General features: G+C 43.5%; 2 protein-coding genes across 2 annotated transcripts in view; one reads left to right on the top strand and one right to left on the bottom strand.

Annotated features, from left to right (window-relative positions):
• Window positions 1–2,229: 2,229 nt before the first annotated feature.
• Window positions 2,230–3,658, bottom strand: LOC144892077 (uncharacterized). Its single transcript, XM_078777244.1, has 2 exons — window positions 3,420–3,658; window positions 2,230–2,985 (listed from the first exon to the last, which is right to left on the bottom strand). Exons 1-2 carry the CDS (start codon window positions 3,589–3,591, stop codon window positions 2,624–2,626), a joined length of 534 nt encoding a protein of 177 aa, XP_078633370.1. The 5' UTR covers window positions 3,592–3,658; the 3' UTR covers window positions 2,230–2,623.
• An 8,757-nt stretch (window positions 3,659–12,415) lies between these two features.
• LOC144892455 (galactoside alpha-(1,2)-fucosyltransferase 2-like) overlaps window positions 12,416–16,033 on the top strand; it is an 89,972-nt gene continuing 86,354 nt past the window's right edge. Inside the window, exons 1-2 of the mRNA XM_078779389.1 lie at window positions 12,416–12,432; window positions 15,231–15,352. The gene's annotated coding sequence lies outside the window, so the exon portion shown is untranslated. The remainder of the gene's footprint in view (window positions 12,433–15,230; window positions 15,353–16,033) is intronic.

Below are 16,033 nucleotides of genomic sequence, written 5' to 3'. Positions count from 1 at the left end.
AGCACCACATGAGCGGCGGGGATCCAGCACCACGAGCGGCGGGGATCCAGCACCACATGAGCGGCGGGGATCCAGCACCACATGAGCGGGGATCCAGCACAGATTGACCACAGATCCGCTCCAACTAGCAATGTTGATCAGGTGCAGTACTTCGAGCACCAGGTCAAATCTGCATCCCTCCTTTAGAGACTCCAGAACCTTAAGTGCAGAGAGGGAATCAGAAAAGATCACGGCACTGAGAGGGTTGAATTCGATTTGCCATTCCAGATCAAATACGATAGCAAAGAGTTCCGCTGTGAAGACGGAGAGATGATCAGATCACCTCTTAGCCTTTGTCACATGAACATCACTGACATACAATGTCAACTGTGGGACCTTGTACAGAAAGGTGTGTTTCTTTATAAATCATGGCCAATCAATTGAATTGGCCACAGGTGGACTCCAGTCAAGTTGTAGAGACATCTCAAGGATGATCAAAGGAAATGGGATGTACCTGAGCCCCCCAAGCCCTCTCCCTCCCACACATCTCCCTACTCTCAAATGTTGTGTTTGTGTGCTTCCACTTCTCTCCCCATCTTGTCTTCCGCGCCCTCTTTTTATATATTTTGTTTGTCTGGTTGATTTGTTTGTGAAATAAATGTTAGCTCTTTCACGAGCCTCGATTCAGCATACAAAAAAAAAAAAAAAAAAAAAAAAAAAACAACAACAAAAAAAAACAACAATGTTTCACTCACTGAATGTTTCACTCACTGAATGTTTCACTCACTGAATGTTTCGCTCCCTGATTGTGACCAATGCAAGAACCAACAGCAGTTAAACAAAGGATGAACTCCCTTTACCGATATCATTAAACTACGCCCATTTTCGATGAAACGTTTGCTTGTGACGTGACATTTATATACGGCAACACCTGTTGTCATGAAACCTGGAGTACCGGCGTACCTTCCGCTTGCTTCACGTAATACAGGTGAGGATTTGTAAGATTTAATTTGAAGTCAAGACGTCTGATTAACAATTAGCATTCGTAAATACAACAGAAATTATTAATTATAGACAAAAGCTTTTGGCCTTGTGACCTGCTGAATCGTAATTGTAAAATCGTTTAGAATACCGAGAGCAACTCGTACCTGACTCGGTGGTGTAATGGTTCGAGCGTCTACTCTATGGGTGGGATGTCGGCCGTTGGAATCCCGACCAAGTCATACCAAAGACTTAAAAAGTGCATCTATGGTAGGTAGTACGTGTGGTATATATGGACATGCAAACGTTCCCATTTTACTGTGAGTTTTTCCGTGACTATTACCGTTTTCTGGGTCATCAAGGTCGCCCGACGTCACGGTCATGCATCAAGGTGCATTTTGATAGGTAACTAGAACGGCACTCGGTATGGAGAGCGCACACCTCTGCCAGGCTCAACACTTTACGTTTTGTATTCCACTTATAGGCCGGATCTGGATTCGGACCTGAACCAAAATCGAATCGATTCGTTCTTGTCACACACAATCGATCCACCAAGTTGGGTCCGAATCCGTCCATGACTTTTTGAGATATTTTGTTCACAGACAGACAGACAAACAGGCAGAGACACAAACAGCCAAACAGACAGACAGACAGGGGTAGACAGGCAGACAGGGTGAAAACATAACCTCGATCCACTTTCGATGGCGCAGGTAATGAATGGATGACAATGGAATTTGTACAGGTGCAGTAATTGCAACGTGCTGATTCCTTCCGTTGTTCAGCATTTAAAAACGATCGCCCATGTCCATGGACTTTGGACAAACAACCATTAGTTGGTAATAATGACGCAGGCTTTGATGGTCTAAATGGGCTACTCGATGGTACAATGGCTGACAGGTGTGTACACTCACCTCTGAGCTGTCGAGCCAAGGTTCGAATCCTGACATGTTGGCGTTTCACAGGCAGGGTAATTCATCAATGTGTGTGACGTCCCTCGGATGAACGTTAAACCGGGAGTCCCATCTTAGACACAGGGCCATAGGGTGGATATCTATTTTTTTTTTTGATTTCATCACCTGAACCTAGGGATTTGGCAAGAAGGGTGTGGGATGAAGCCTTATGACCTCCAAAACATCTTGTTTTTTTTCACAAGCGATATCGTGGTACGTTACCGAGAACCGCTGCCCCAAAACACCAGTATACACCAATTGTATGTTACATTTGAAATACCCATTTACACAGTAAAAAAACAACACAAACTATATGATGTCATGTTCACATTGGTCTTGGCAGCAATATTTATTAATTCAGACCCCCAAAAGTAGTAAAAATGTTGTTTTAACGACTTGGTAAAATAACATGCTGTTGATGCATTTATCAGAAAGTCATGTTTTTGGAACTTAAAACCTGCATAATTTTAAATTTTTGTACAATATTTGTGATTGGTGTTGCTACTACGATCCATGGTGGTTTACCAATGCTATTTTGAAACTGTTAATAGGTCCAATAAGTGTGTAAGGGGTGATATTTTAACCCATCAAAGACAATTATGCGGCGTACAAGCGAACCAGTGCGCATTCACGTCATGATAAACTCGAGATGGGCTGAACTATGGCCACAATTTGTCTCTTCGGCTTGGTCATGTTGAAACTTGTCCAAAACATCATACAAATAGTGCAGTTATTTCATCCTCTTCAGCATCAGAGTCTTCCTCATCTTCAGATCTGGAGTCTTTATCATCATTCTTATCATCAAAGTCAACATGGCCAGTTATGTTTGAGCAGTCGTTCCTGCCGCACTTGCACAAATCTGTGCACGGAATGTTATTCTGTCGGCAAGTGCATGTAGTTTCGTTGCTGCATCGTGTCTTCTTGCAGCTTCCAGTGCAGTTAGCAAGCTCCATCACGCTGTCTGGTGCAGGTGGAAGTGTCATCCAGTCTATGGCAAGTTCCTCTTCCATCATCCATCCATAGCCATCAGGGTCGGCAATGTCAGGGATGGGCTGCAGGCTCCTCTTGTAAATTCCTGAAATATTGAAGTGATCAATAACATTAAGAATGGAGATATACATATTTCCAAAACAACATCAGAGGTATATCATTAACACTAATAACAGAACAATCATATTATTGGGAAATTCTGTGTAGAGAAACATGCGAAATCCAAAACATCCTGCTCTGACTGAGTGTGGAGCAAAAAAATCTCTGGATCATCTACATGTCATGTTATCTTAACCACTCAACTGTACAGATAGTTACTTCAATTACTCTTTCAAATAGACCTGTTAATTTTGAACATTTACAAAGCATTGTTGTGACATTCAATATTTTGTTTTCAATTCAATAAACTTTCCAAATAATCATCTTCATTAACACATGCTGCACCATATACTAGTACTCCTGTCCAAACATAAATTACAGGTGACGTTCAATATTCAAAGAAACAACCAATTAACTTACCAGCTTGGTAATTGGCTCTCTTGATGTGCTGTCTCAGGGCATCTTGGTTGGGAGGCATTGTGATCTCAGACGTTCTAGCAAGACGAAACATGTTGTACCTGGCCTCATTCACAGTAGTGATATTGTGCTGTCCATATAACTTGCAGACAAATGTCTCCAGTGCTTCCATCATGTCTGGATGTATGTCAAACCGTTCTCCAAGGTCCTTCAAGGCACCGCACAGCTCTGGATTCTTTAGTATGATGCCTTTAAAGGCTTAGTATAAAGGCTTTTTGCCTTTGCCATAGAAGGCGCTTACACTATCACAGCCAGTAAAACAGTGTAGGCCTATCAAAGCTTGGCTGACATCATCCCCAATGCTATCGTAGATTGCTTTCAAGTCAATTGTCCTAAGGTTGACTCCCTTTCCTGTGTGGAAATATAGATGTGCAGAGATTTGGGGTACTAAGGCTATGCCGATTATGAACACATCTGTATCCGGACTAACGATGATGACGTCATTGCTTGTGTGTGCTGCATGCGCGGCATGGAGGAACATCCGTGTGTCCGCCTCTTCATGCGTCGAATTTAGTGATGGCTCTTCTTTCACTTCAACTACCTGATCTGGAGTGCTGCTTCCTGTGAAGATATGGCATTTGGTTCCATGTGCCAAGAACACTGTAATTCCTCTGAGGTATGCTGTCTTGACCTTACTCCACATCTCAAACAAGTATTCGATTAGCGACTCCTTGTTGTCACCGTTGGAGAGGAACTTCTTCCATTGTTGAGGAAGGGACTGGCCATATATTCGCATCACTTGAGACCCTCTGGCTGCTCTCTTCTCTCGCTCGGCGTTCTTAATCGATACCTTTCGGTAAGTATCGGTTACGAAATGGATCTCACTGGACTTGTTGCCCTCTGCTCCCTTGACAAGGCGCTTCAGTATTTCGTGGGCCAGATTGAGAAATGTCCTTTCCCCGGTGAGTTTGTTGATATTCAATTTCTGTATCATTGCCATACCATCCATTACATACATGCCTCCTACTGGAATATCAACCACAGGTTTCTCTGCCTGACTTTCAAGTGCATGAAGTAGGTTGGCTTTGTTGGTCTTGACGAGGCAGCCTTGCACACTTGCCAAAGGAAGAGGTAGTGGGCCAAGAGAATAGGACATTAACTCTTGAAGATCAATTTTCCGGAACTGCCCGATGACAACAAGCCTTGCTAAGAGATTTCTGTCAGCCTTCAAACTTCAAAGACACATCCTTTCCACGAATTTTCTTTTTCACAGCCTTAGACATGTTGGTGAATGTCTTAAGTTTCAGTTTCTTCATTGAGCCAAACAGGTCGACTGTCTCCGTCTGAAGTCGTTCTTTACATAGGGTGGTGAACTCTGTTTCTCCTCTTTCATATGCTGTGTTTAGATCTTCCTGAACTTCTCTCGTAGCCACCACACCAGATGTAACATGAACCAAGTCCTCTCCATCATATTCAAATGGATTAATCATGCTGTTTGTCATCTCGATTATTTTGTCAACATCAGCTTTGTCACGTAGCATGCGACTTTGTAGTAGATCGGAGCGTGTTGAGCTGTGCTCTTCATATCTGGACTTCCCTGCCATAACCTCGCATTCCCGTGCAATTGACCCCCTCGCGTGGTGTGACCAAATCCATCGGTTAACTGTCCCCTTGCTGGTAGTGAAACCGGTCATTCCCCCCTTGGTCTTGGAATCCCTGTTTGCTGTCTGCTCAATGGTCTGGTCGCAGGCGATTTGGGCAAAAGCTTTGTCGCTTCTCTGGGTAGCGAAATCACCCTCCATAAATTTCTGATGAATGGCGGGATGGGTCTGCTGAACATCTGACATTTCCAGCCAGTATACTGGAAGGTATCTGCTATAATTAATGTGATCATAGGCAAATATCCATGGAAGCATACATCGTATGCTGGCGAGGTGAACATCCCAGTTGGCTTCTCGTGTCCCTCTAATGAATAGCAAGAGAAGCTCCACCGTCTCAATGTATGAACTCCAGAAGCGAAATGTTGGTTTGGTGTCACTTGCTTCTAAGAATTTGTCAAAGGAGGTTTTGAAGTCTTTGAACTTGTCACTGTTGAGAATGACATGGTAGTTTGGATGTGGGAAAGCTTCAGCTAAGTTTGACAAAAGTTCCTTCACTCTACCCGCCTCATGTTCTGGAATAGATTCAAAATATGCATCCAGAAGCATCTGCTGCATCGCGTCTGACATCAGCTTATGGGCTCGAACTGCCCTGTTGTAATGCTTGCCGCTGAACACTCCATTCACAGACCCCACTGCAACAATCTCTGACTCAACCAGGATGTCTTGGAGACCACCATCTCGAAATCTCTTTCCAATACAGCCAAGAAAGGACATTGCAGTGTGGAATGCCCCAAGTCGAATTACCAGTCTCTTCATGAACTGTGCATTCTTCCATCTAATGAGCTGTGCCTTGCAATAGATGGCTTGGTCAATGACAATGACGACTGCTTCCAACTGTAACTTGTCGGCGATCTGAACACTTCTCTGCAGTATTGTTAGTACCGTATTCATTTCAGTCGGAGTGGCATCAATGACAGGGAGATACCCTATCACGCTCTTTGGTGGAACTTCAACACAAGACACTAGTTGGTTGAATCCTGTCCAAGATGGCAGAGTCCCGTCAATGCTGTACTTGGTGATGTGGTATGCTAGGTCTATCGTCTTAGGGTGCTGGAGTAATGGGAAGTACGTTGCTCGATCCAATGGAACGCTGGTTGCGAATGGAGCGGGTCCTTCTTTTTTCCCTCCATAATATGTGGCAAGGTTCACTGCAGGTGGCTGCATCGATCTCTCCCGCGTCCTCTTAACTGTAGTGACTGGTGCTGGTTGTACTACTTCATGGGATTGACTTGGTCGCTGTATTATAATCCCATTGGTATTGTGTGTTGTTCCACGCCCAGACAATGTCTCCTCCCCGAAGTCATTATTGTCCCATACGAGTGTGACATGCTTGCCCGCCTGAATGATTAATGGAAGAGCATCCTCTCCACGATGTAGTTCTTGGTTAGCCAGTGCAGTGTCATGATTTAAGACGACAGAGTTTGAGACGCAGTAACCAAACCCGTTCAGTAGGCTGATTAATTGGGCTGAACCTGAGAGATGACGTACTGTCATTGCAAGTGACAAATGTTTGGGCATCTGTTTCCTTCCCTTTGATTGGAGGTATATGATGTCCTGTGCAATTGTGAGAATTCTTCTATGTATTGTAGATTCTATCTTTACAAACTCATCAGAATCAGGTTCGTCTGACACTCCCACCATCCATGCAATAAAGTTATAGAGACAGGCAGGTACAATTGCTTCTGCGGCATTTGTTGTCAGGTGCTCAGAGGTTGGGGGCCATGGCATATTTGGCTTGATCTCATGGATTGCATTTCTCAATTGTAGCGCAGTGAAGTAGTGTTCTCTAAGGTTATTCTCAGTATACCCAGGTTGCTTTGGTGGGGTTGGTTCAGAGTCGGATGTTTGTTCTGTCTCTGTTGTGTCATCACCTGAACCATGCATGGTTTCTTGCAACACTTTCTTTTCTTCAACCAGCACTTCAGTGGAGATGTCATTAACATACACAAGGTGTCCTTGGCAGCGCATACACGGGGTTAGAAAGCATAGTTGTGGAAATGTTTTCATCAGTCTTGTCTTGTCTTGAGAAAGCCACTTTTGTAGTTTGATTCTATTCCGTGTGTTGCTTTGATTTGTTTCATGAACATGTCATTAAGTCGTTTCAGTCTGTAGATTTCCTTGTTGTCTATTATAAGATCCTTGACTGTTGCACAAAATAATGTGTATGCTTCTGAGTAGTTGGAGTCTCCTTGGTGCTCTGCATTAGGTGTTGTTGCTAGCTTGCCTAAATACCGGGTATACTCCTTGTAGCAGCGACCATGGTATTTTACCTCTATCGCAACACAATCGCGGTCTTGAATTTGAAGCAGCAGGTTTGTATTGTTGTTGTTTTTAGCGGCTTGCTGCAGTCTTGGTGCCTCAATTGTTGAGCACTTTTTTAGAGGCTCTTTTCTTCGTCCCTTTTGCCTGTATTGATTGTTCTCTCTTTCTGACAAAGGATGCATATATTAGGCAACACATATTGGGATCTGGCTGAACATTTGGGCTTGCCTAAGCTGGAGCGTAGAGCACGTTTCTTGACTGGTTGTGGGCCTTTATGCACCTTGTCAATGTTGATGTTGATGTCATTGCATGTTGAAGCTGCAATAAATACACATAAAAGAAAACAATTAAAATTATGTGAGTTAAAAATGTCTAGACCTCGTCATGGTTAGCCCGACGAGATTCCCTCCCCCTCCCACCCCCCCCCCCCCCTTCCTCAGACTTCCTTTAAAAAATTTATTTGTTTCACCTCGGCCCTACCTCCTTGCATAAATATTGGACAGTTCCTTCAATTCAAAATCGTTCGACTACACACAAAATCATTTTACATATACCTCACAAAAAAAAAAATCAAACTAAGTTTTGAAGCATTGTCATGATTTATTATTCAAGTTATTCAACCTACCAGTATTGGCTGCATTTTCTTCTCTCTTTTTCATGCTGCTTTGCACCCTGCTCACTCGTTGTTTATCGGTAAATCGTGAATAACACACTTGATGAAACGCTGCATCATGCGGTATAGCTATAGCAGGTATTGTTACCATACTGTTGCCAAGTTCGCCGAATTCGTCAGCGTGGTTCTTCACGAAATTTCTCGCAATTTCAGCTTGATCACCTTCTAAATTCTGCCACGTAAGAACAAATTGCAAATATCGCGGCCATGTTATATCACTAAAAGGTATTAAACTTGATCTTTTGGCCGGAGAAATGCACATATAACAGCGTTTCTCGCTCCAACCCTCGTCACCGTCGCTGCTACTGGAGGCCGCCATTTTGTTTACTCGCAGCCGGACGCCCAGACATCGTTCGTCGCGCGAATAAGCGCGATCCTCATTGGTCAATACATCGAAATGCATTCTAATGTTATGCTAAAATAAATGAAATGCTAAACGGAGATTTTGGAAATAAAATTATAAATTTCAACATTATATTACAGACTAACGTACCAGAATCTGACTTGTGAAAAGTCATGAACATTATTTCTTAATTTTTTCTATATTATCATGCCAATTTGATGCCCACCCGATTTTCAGGTCACGAAATGAAATGAAAAATTGGAACACCTGGCAGTCTATCTGTCGGCATTAGTCGGTGTCCTTCGCGAAGGGTCGGCGAGCTATCGCCGGCATCCTGAACAAACTAAAAATGCCTGCGCTAAATACTGTGGGGGAGGCAATGGCAAACCACGAATGTCACAAATGTCTGGACCTCTTCTCTGAGAGATTTTGGAGAATCCTTTGTTGTAGGCCTTGATATCTCAAAAGCTTTTGACAGAGTTTGGCATCGGGGTCTGATATCCTAGCTCCCTCTTTCGGCTTTCCTCCTTCACTCTGCTCTCTCATATCGAGCTTTCTCTCCGACCGCTCTATCTCTGTAATTGTCCATGGCTCAACATCTCCCTCCTTCCCTATCAACAGCGGTGTTCCTCAGGGTTCTGTTCTGTCTCCAACACTCTTCCTTCTTTTTATCAATGACCTTCTTTCTTCTACAAATAACCAAATGCACTCATATGCTGATGATTCAACGTTGCATTCCTCCATGTTTTTCCCATCTGCCCCATCTTCCCTCAATCGATCTGCATCTCGTTTTATCACAACAACCTCTTTAAATTCGGATTTGGACAAGATTTCCCAGTGGGGCAAATGTAATCAGGTTAAATTTAATGCTTCTAAAACTCAATTTCTTCCCATACGTCTCTCCAAAACTCCTCTCAACTCTCCAATCTCCTTTGAAAGTTCCACAATTACACCATGTGATATAATAAACCTACTAGGTATTACCCTAACTTCAAATCTATCCTGGAATCCACACATTACACAAATAGCTAAATCTGCCTCGAAGAAACTGGGAGTCCTGTTCAGATGTCGAAGATTCTTCTCCTCTCAACAGTTGCTTCAACTATATAAAGGATTGATTCGTCCTTGTATAGAGATCTGCTCTCACATCTGGGGAGGTTCTAGTTCCACATACTTACTGGACAGAATTGAATCCAAAGTAATTCGACTTATCAGTAATTGGCACCACAGTTGGGTTCGGCTTTATTTTTCTTCTGCATATAAATTCGCGTGTGTCTCATCCCTAATCTGTCTGTCAACCCACAGATCTGTGCCGTTATTTATTGTCCCGTTCCGTAATTGTCCCGTAATTGGCACCACAGTTGGGTTCGGCTTTATTTTTCTTCTGCATATAAATTCGCGTGTGTCTCATCCCTAATCTGTCTGTCAACCCACAGATCTGTGCCGTTATTTATTGTCCCGTCTACCCTTATCCCCATATTTCATTGTAAATAAACACCATTTTTTGACTATAAGAAGCATTTTCCCACCTCTTGCCTCCCACACATTGTTCCTCCAGCTACAACCTCGTTTGGGTGATCCTTTGGGAATCTTGGGAATTTGGAATTTGGGATTTGGAATGGGGAATTTGGGACTACTGCAATAGCCTCCTTTATGGTTCACCCTCAACAATCACCAATAAACTCCAATACATTCAGAACTCCGCTGCCCGTCTACTCACCCATTCCCGGACCCGTGACCACATCACCCCCGTCCTTTACAAGCTCCACTGGCTCCCCATCTCCCAGAGAATCCAGTACAAAATCCTCCTCTTGACCTACAAAGCCCTCCATAACCTGGCCCCATCCTACCTGGCTGACCTCCTCTCCAGACACACTCCCACCCGCAACCTCCGCTCTGCTGGTACCAACCTCCTGACCGCCCCCCCCCCCCCCCATCCGGACCAAATTTAGATCCTGGGGGGACAGGGCCTTCTCCATCGCTGCTCCCACCCTCTGGAACTCGCTACCTCACACCATCAGAGACTCCTCCTCACTCACCACATTCAAAACATCACTCAAGACCCACCTGTTCAACACTGCATTCAACATTTAACCCACAGCATCTAACCCCTGACCTCTCCTTCTCCCTCCTTTGTGCTTTGAATATTTCCCTATTGATTCTTCTTTTTTTGCAATTGTTTTTATGTTTTGCTATGCATTATGTTTTGCACTCTGTCAAAGCGTCTTTGGGCTTCCTGAAAAGCGCTATATAAAATAAATGCATTATTATTATTATTATTATTATCAACTCTCCCAATGTGACCTGAAAATTACGCTCAAATTACGCTCAAACACGCTCAAATTACGTTGCTCAAAAAGACTAACCCTTGATTATGGTACATTAGAATCAGGATGCCCTCCTCTTGCGTCGAAGTTCATTGTGACGGCGAGATAACTCGTATTATTACCTCCGCCACTTAAGGTGGATGGAGGTTATGTTTTCACCCCTATCTGTCTGTCTGCTTGTCTGTCTGTTTGTTTGTCTGTCTGTGGACAAGATATCTCAAAAAGTTGTCGAGTGATTCGGACGAAATTTGGCAGAGATATAGAGTATGTTGCAAGGACAGAAAAATTAGATTTTGGTGAAGATCCGGATTCGGATCCGGCTAGTATAATTTTTTAAATGATTCTTCACCATTGGGTGAAAGGGCCTAAATCGATACATAGCAGGATATCTCAAAAAGTTGTGGACGGATTTGGACGAAACCTGGTGGACATGTTGGGTGTCTGACACGGACTACCAGATTCGATTTTGGTGAAGATCTGAATATGGATTCAGAAACAAGAATTATTTAATTTTCAAGGGAATCTTCACCATTGAGTGAAAGAGCTAAAACCGATACATGGCAGAATATCTCAGAAAGTTATGGACAGATTTGGACAAAACGTGGTGCACAGGTTGTGTGTGTGACAACAACGAATCGATTCGACTTTGATGAAGATCTGAATATGGATCCAGTTACAAGAATTATTTAATTTTTAAGTGATCCTTCACGATTGAGAGATCGGACGAAAAACGATATATAACATGATAATTAAAAAAGTTGTGGACGAGTTATGAAAAAACTTGGTGGACGAGTTGGTTAGATGACAAGACCAAGCCGATTAGATTTTGGTTCAGGTCCGAATCCAGATCCGGCCTATCAGTGGGATACAAAACATAAACTGTTCAGCCTGGTGGAGGTACGCGCTCTACTGAGTGCCGTTCTAGTTATTATTACCCTGCGCTCGCGAAGCGAAAAGCGAGGTTAAGCATTCCTTTACGTACGTATGATTGACAAGAGATTTTCACCATAGTAGGGCCTCCTCCTGTAGAATATTTTAATGAATATTATGACGTCATAGGTCACGTGGTACAGGCGCCATCTTGGGAAAATGTCGCACCTCTAAATCTCTGAAACCACTCTATGGAAAAAATTGAAACATGGCTCATTGTAAATTACTCCATATGTGGAATAGATGTTGTTAACGATGACGTCATTGGTGCCATATTTATGACGTCATTATTCGACAGGGACAACGCTTAGTCTGATCAATTTGAAATTGCTTGAGCATGATCTATGCAACAATTATTTAGAGAATATAAATTTATGATGTCATCAATCACGTGGTCTGGCAGCCATATTGGATCAAAAAAAAGAAACGTTCAAAAACGGAAGAGTTAGTTCACACCAAGTTGACTGTGCAGGGTAAGTATTCTATGAATACCATCTAGTTTTGATGATGATTTTATTATGACTATTACAACTTAAATCATCTTTTTCCAATGCCTGTGTAGTTTTGAAGCCATTTATCCGTAAACCAATACCAATGTATTTAAAGCATCTTTTTATTCTCCACCTTATGTTTATAGATTCCAGTGAAACATTTTTATGAAAGAATATGACACCTGGACAAACCGGTTTGAGAGTTCCTGATGAGACTTCTAGAGCTGGAAATCTCATGTCGATGAGGGTCATTATCCTGCTTGTGATCTGCAGTGCATTGTGTTTCACCTACGGTCTGTTCACACCTTTATCGTCCTCTCCGAATATAAGTAAGAGATGCTTGCAGTGGCGCTCATCACTATTTAAAAGTAGGGGGGACCTTATCTGGAAATTTATTTCGAAGTGGCTATGAGAAGATGATTATGTTTTTTGTCATTTTCATGAATTTGATAAAATCGCATAAATAGTTACCAATTTTAAATCTGATATCAAACTTCAAATTGAATTGATGATATATCAGGAAGTCGGAAGACGAGTGATGTAGGCATTTTACAGGCATTTTAAGGCCATTTTCCCTGCAAGAGCGGGGGTTAGCCTTGCGGTCCCCATGACAATGTTCTCCATTTTGCCCTATTTTCGGCATCTCCCCTTGTTAACCCCCTTGCCCGCATTTCTTCTTCGACCACCTTCAGCCAAGTCTTTCTCGGCCTTCCCCGTCCTCTACTTCCTTCTATATTCATTCCCATCACTCTTTTCAACCAGTCACTTTCATCCTTCCTCAACACATGACCAAACCATCTCAACCTGTTTCTCTTCACAGCATCCATCACAGGCTCTATTCCCATCATCTTTCGCAATTCATCATTTGTCTTCCTCTCTCTCAACGATACTCCACACATCCACCGAACCATTCGCATTTCCACCCTTTCCAGCCTTCGTTGCTGCTCTACGTTCATTACCCATGTCTCACTCCCATAAATCATAACACTTCTCACACATGCAGCATGCACCTTTCCCTTCAGCTTCAATGACACTCCCCTCCTCGTCAGCACGCCACTCAGTTCCCGAAACTTCTTCCATGCACATCTCACTCGAGCAACCGTTGCCGAGTCTGATCCACATTCTCCATTCAGCATGTCTCCAAGGTAACAAAATGTTTTCACACCTTCCAGCTTCACGCCGTCTCCAAGATCCAACTCAACATTTCCTCCATCTGCAGCTCCCTCTGTGCACACCTTACACTTGAATGTAGCTGCCACACTGGTTAATGACCCTCTCAAACCACTACATTTTTGATGAACCCACTCAGCGCACATTGTTCATTGAATGGAATTCACTCCAACACCCTTCCTGCACACAGCACACGGCCACGTCCCAGTTTTTTCCACCTCACCACATGCTTTACCACTTGCCATCACCTTCGTTTTTCCGATATTCACCTTCAGACCTTTTGTCTCCATACACTCCTTCCACTTGTTCATCTTCTCCTTCAGTCCATCCATACTTTCTGCAATCAACACCAGATCATCTGCATACAACAACTCCCACGGCAAACCCTCCTTTACATTCTGAGCCAGCACCTCCATCACAGCTACAAATAGTAGTGGACTTAGTACCGACCCCTGATGCACTCCCACCTTCACCTCAAACTCACCACTGTTCCCGTCCTTCGTCCTTACAGCTATGCGCGCTCTTTTGTACATTTTTTTTTTCTTCTTTTTTTGTATGCTGAATCGAGGCTCGTGAAAGAGCTAACATTTATTTCACAAACAAATCAACCAAACAAAATATACAAAAAGAGGGAGCGGAAGACAAGATGGGGAGAGAAGGGGAAGCACACAACCACAACATTTGAGAGCAGGGAGAAGTGTGGGAGAGAGAGGGCTTGGGGGCAGGAGGCGTGGGAAGGGGAGGGGGGGGGGAGGGGTATAAAACACAAGGGGACCATCACTGCTCTGATCAACCATTCCTCCACTCCTAACTTCCTCAATGCCCATGTCACTACTTCACGTGGAACCCTATCGAATGCTTTCTCCAGATCAACAAACCCAAGAAACAACTTCTTCCTCTTCTCCATATACTTCTCCTGCAACTGCCTCACGATAAAAAACGCGTCTGTCGTTCCTCTTCCTGGCATAAATCCAAACTGCATTTCGTCAATCTTCACTTTCTTCCTTATCCTCCTCTCCAACACCCTTTCCAATACCTTCATTCCATGCTTCAATAACTTTATCGCTCGATACGAGCCACACTCCAGAGGGTCACCTTTCCCCTTGTATAGAGGGACGAAGGCACTCAGTTCCCAATCCACTGGAATGCGGCCTTCTTTCACCACCAGATTACAGATCTCTGTCATTCTCTTCACACCCCAATTTCCCGCTGCCTTCAACATATCTCCCACAACTCCCGTCGACCCACCCGCTTTTCTACTCTTCATTGCTTTTATTGCTTCCTCAACTTCCTTCTCGGTTATCTTCTCTGCCGGTCCGAAAACTGGGTTACTCTCTATGTTGCCATCCCATTCATTCTCTGCAATCAACAGTATTTCCATATATCTCTTCCATCTTCCTTTAATTCCATCTGAGTCCACAACGATTTGTCCCACTTCATCCTTCAAGCAACTCACCCCCATCACATCACACCTCTCTTTCGCTTCTGCTTTGCAATCCTGAATACCGCTCTCTGACCCTTTTCCGTATCCAAGCGTTCTCCGAACATTTTCCTACATCCCTCCTGCGCCTTTGCTACCTCTTTCTTTGCAGCCTTCTTGGCTGCCTTATAACTTTCATGCTTTGCCTTTTCTGCCCCCATACCCTTCGCCTTCTGCCACTCCTTGAACTTCTTCCTCTTCTCGTCAATCTTCTTTCCAACTTAATCATCCCACCACCATGTTTCCGAGTGCCTCGGTGGTCCTTTTGTCCATCCACATACCTCACCAACGGCTCCCAACAGACTATCTTTCATTGACATCCAACCACTTTCAAGCTCAACCACATCATCCTCCACCATACTCAGCCTCTCTTTTAATGCTTCCCTCACTGTCACCTCTTTCAACCTCCACACCTTCATTCTCAGTTGGTACTTCACCCGCCGAGTTCTCCTCGTACCTTTCACCCTTATGTCGCAGACAACCAAGTGGTGCTGTGAAACAGCCTCCTCCCCCGGGATCACATTTGTGTCACGGAGGTGCCCCCTATCTCGCCTACACACCAGCAGGTAGTCAACGGTTGTCGTCGACCCACCTGACATGTACGTAACAAGCTTATTATCCTCTTTCTGGAACTGAGTATTACAAATCAACAAATCAGATGTAGGGATGACACAATTCTTCACAAAAGAAAATCTACCAAGATGCAAACTCGTTAACTTATGAAAGTACCGACCAGTCAGTCTGTGGAGGATTTCGCATCAAATAACACTTATTAACCCTTTGTGTGCTGCGTCATTTTTTTCAAAGTGTTCATTTAACCCTTGGATGCAGTGATTGGGCCTCAGAGGCCCACACGGTTTTTTTTGTTGCAAAAACTATGCTGTACAATATATATATTTTTGGAATGAGCCTCATTTTCACCAACTTTGATGTTGTTACACAAAATTCAGTGACATTAAAAAAAAAAAATCATTCAGGCTCGGGGGGAAATCTTCATTCTTCACTTAAAACCTGGAAATCTGACAAGAATGCAGGCCTGGGGCCTCGAGGCCCCGCATATATGTTGTTGTACTACTATGCTATATCATTATTTTCTTGATATGAGCCTCATTTTATGCTCCTATAACTTGGTTGCAAATAATTCAGTGACAAAAATGTATAAATTTCATTCAGGTTAGTGGGAACATTTGTGTGGCCTCCGAGGCCCAATGGCTGCATTGGTGTAGGTTTTTTGACAGTTGCGGACATATACATTCCAAATAAAAAGATTAGTGAATCAT

Source organism: Myxine glutinosa, chromosome 5, assembly GCF_964187855.1.
Source record: "Myxine glutinosa chromosome 5, kmMyxGlut1.1, whole genome shotgun sequence".
Lineage (NCBI taxonomy): Eukaryota > Metazoa > Chordata > Myxini > Myxiniformes > Myxinidae > Myxine > Myxine glutinosa.
The sequence above is the reverse complement of the archived record's forward strand: the minus strand, read 5'-3'. Positions and strand labels throughout refer to the sequence as shown.

What these genes read in the sequence shown, in the direction of transcription:
- LOC144892077 (XM_078777244.1), bottom strand. Translation starts at nt 3,591, where the DNA reads ATGATGGAAGCACTGGAGACATTTGTCTGCAAGTTATATGGACAGCAC. An exon ending in GAGAGCCAATTACCAAGCTG is followed by an intron (nt 2,986 to 3,419) that starts GTAAGTTAATTG and finishes TCAATATTTCAG; the next exon opens with GAATTTACAAGAGGAGCCTG.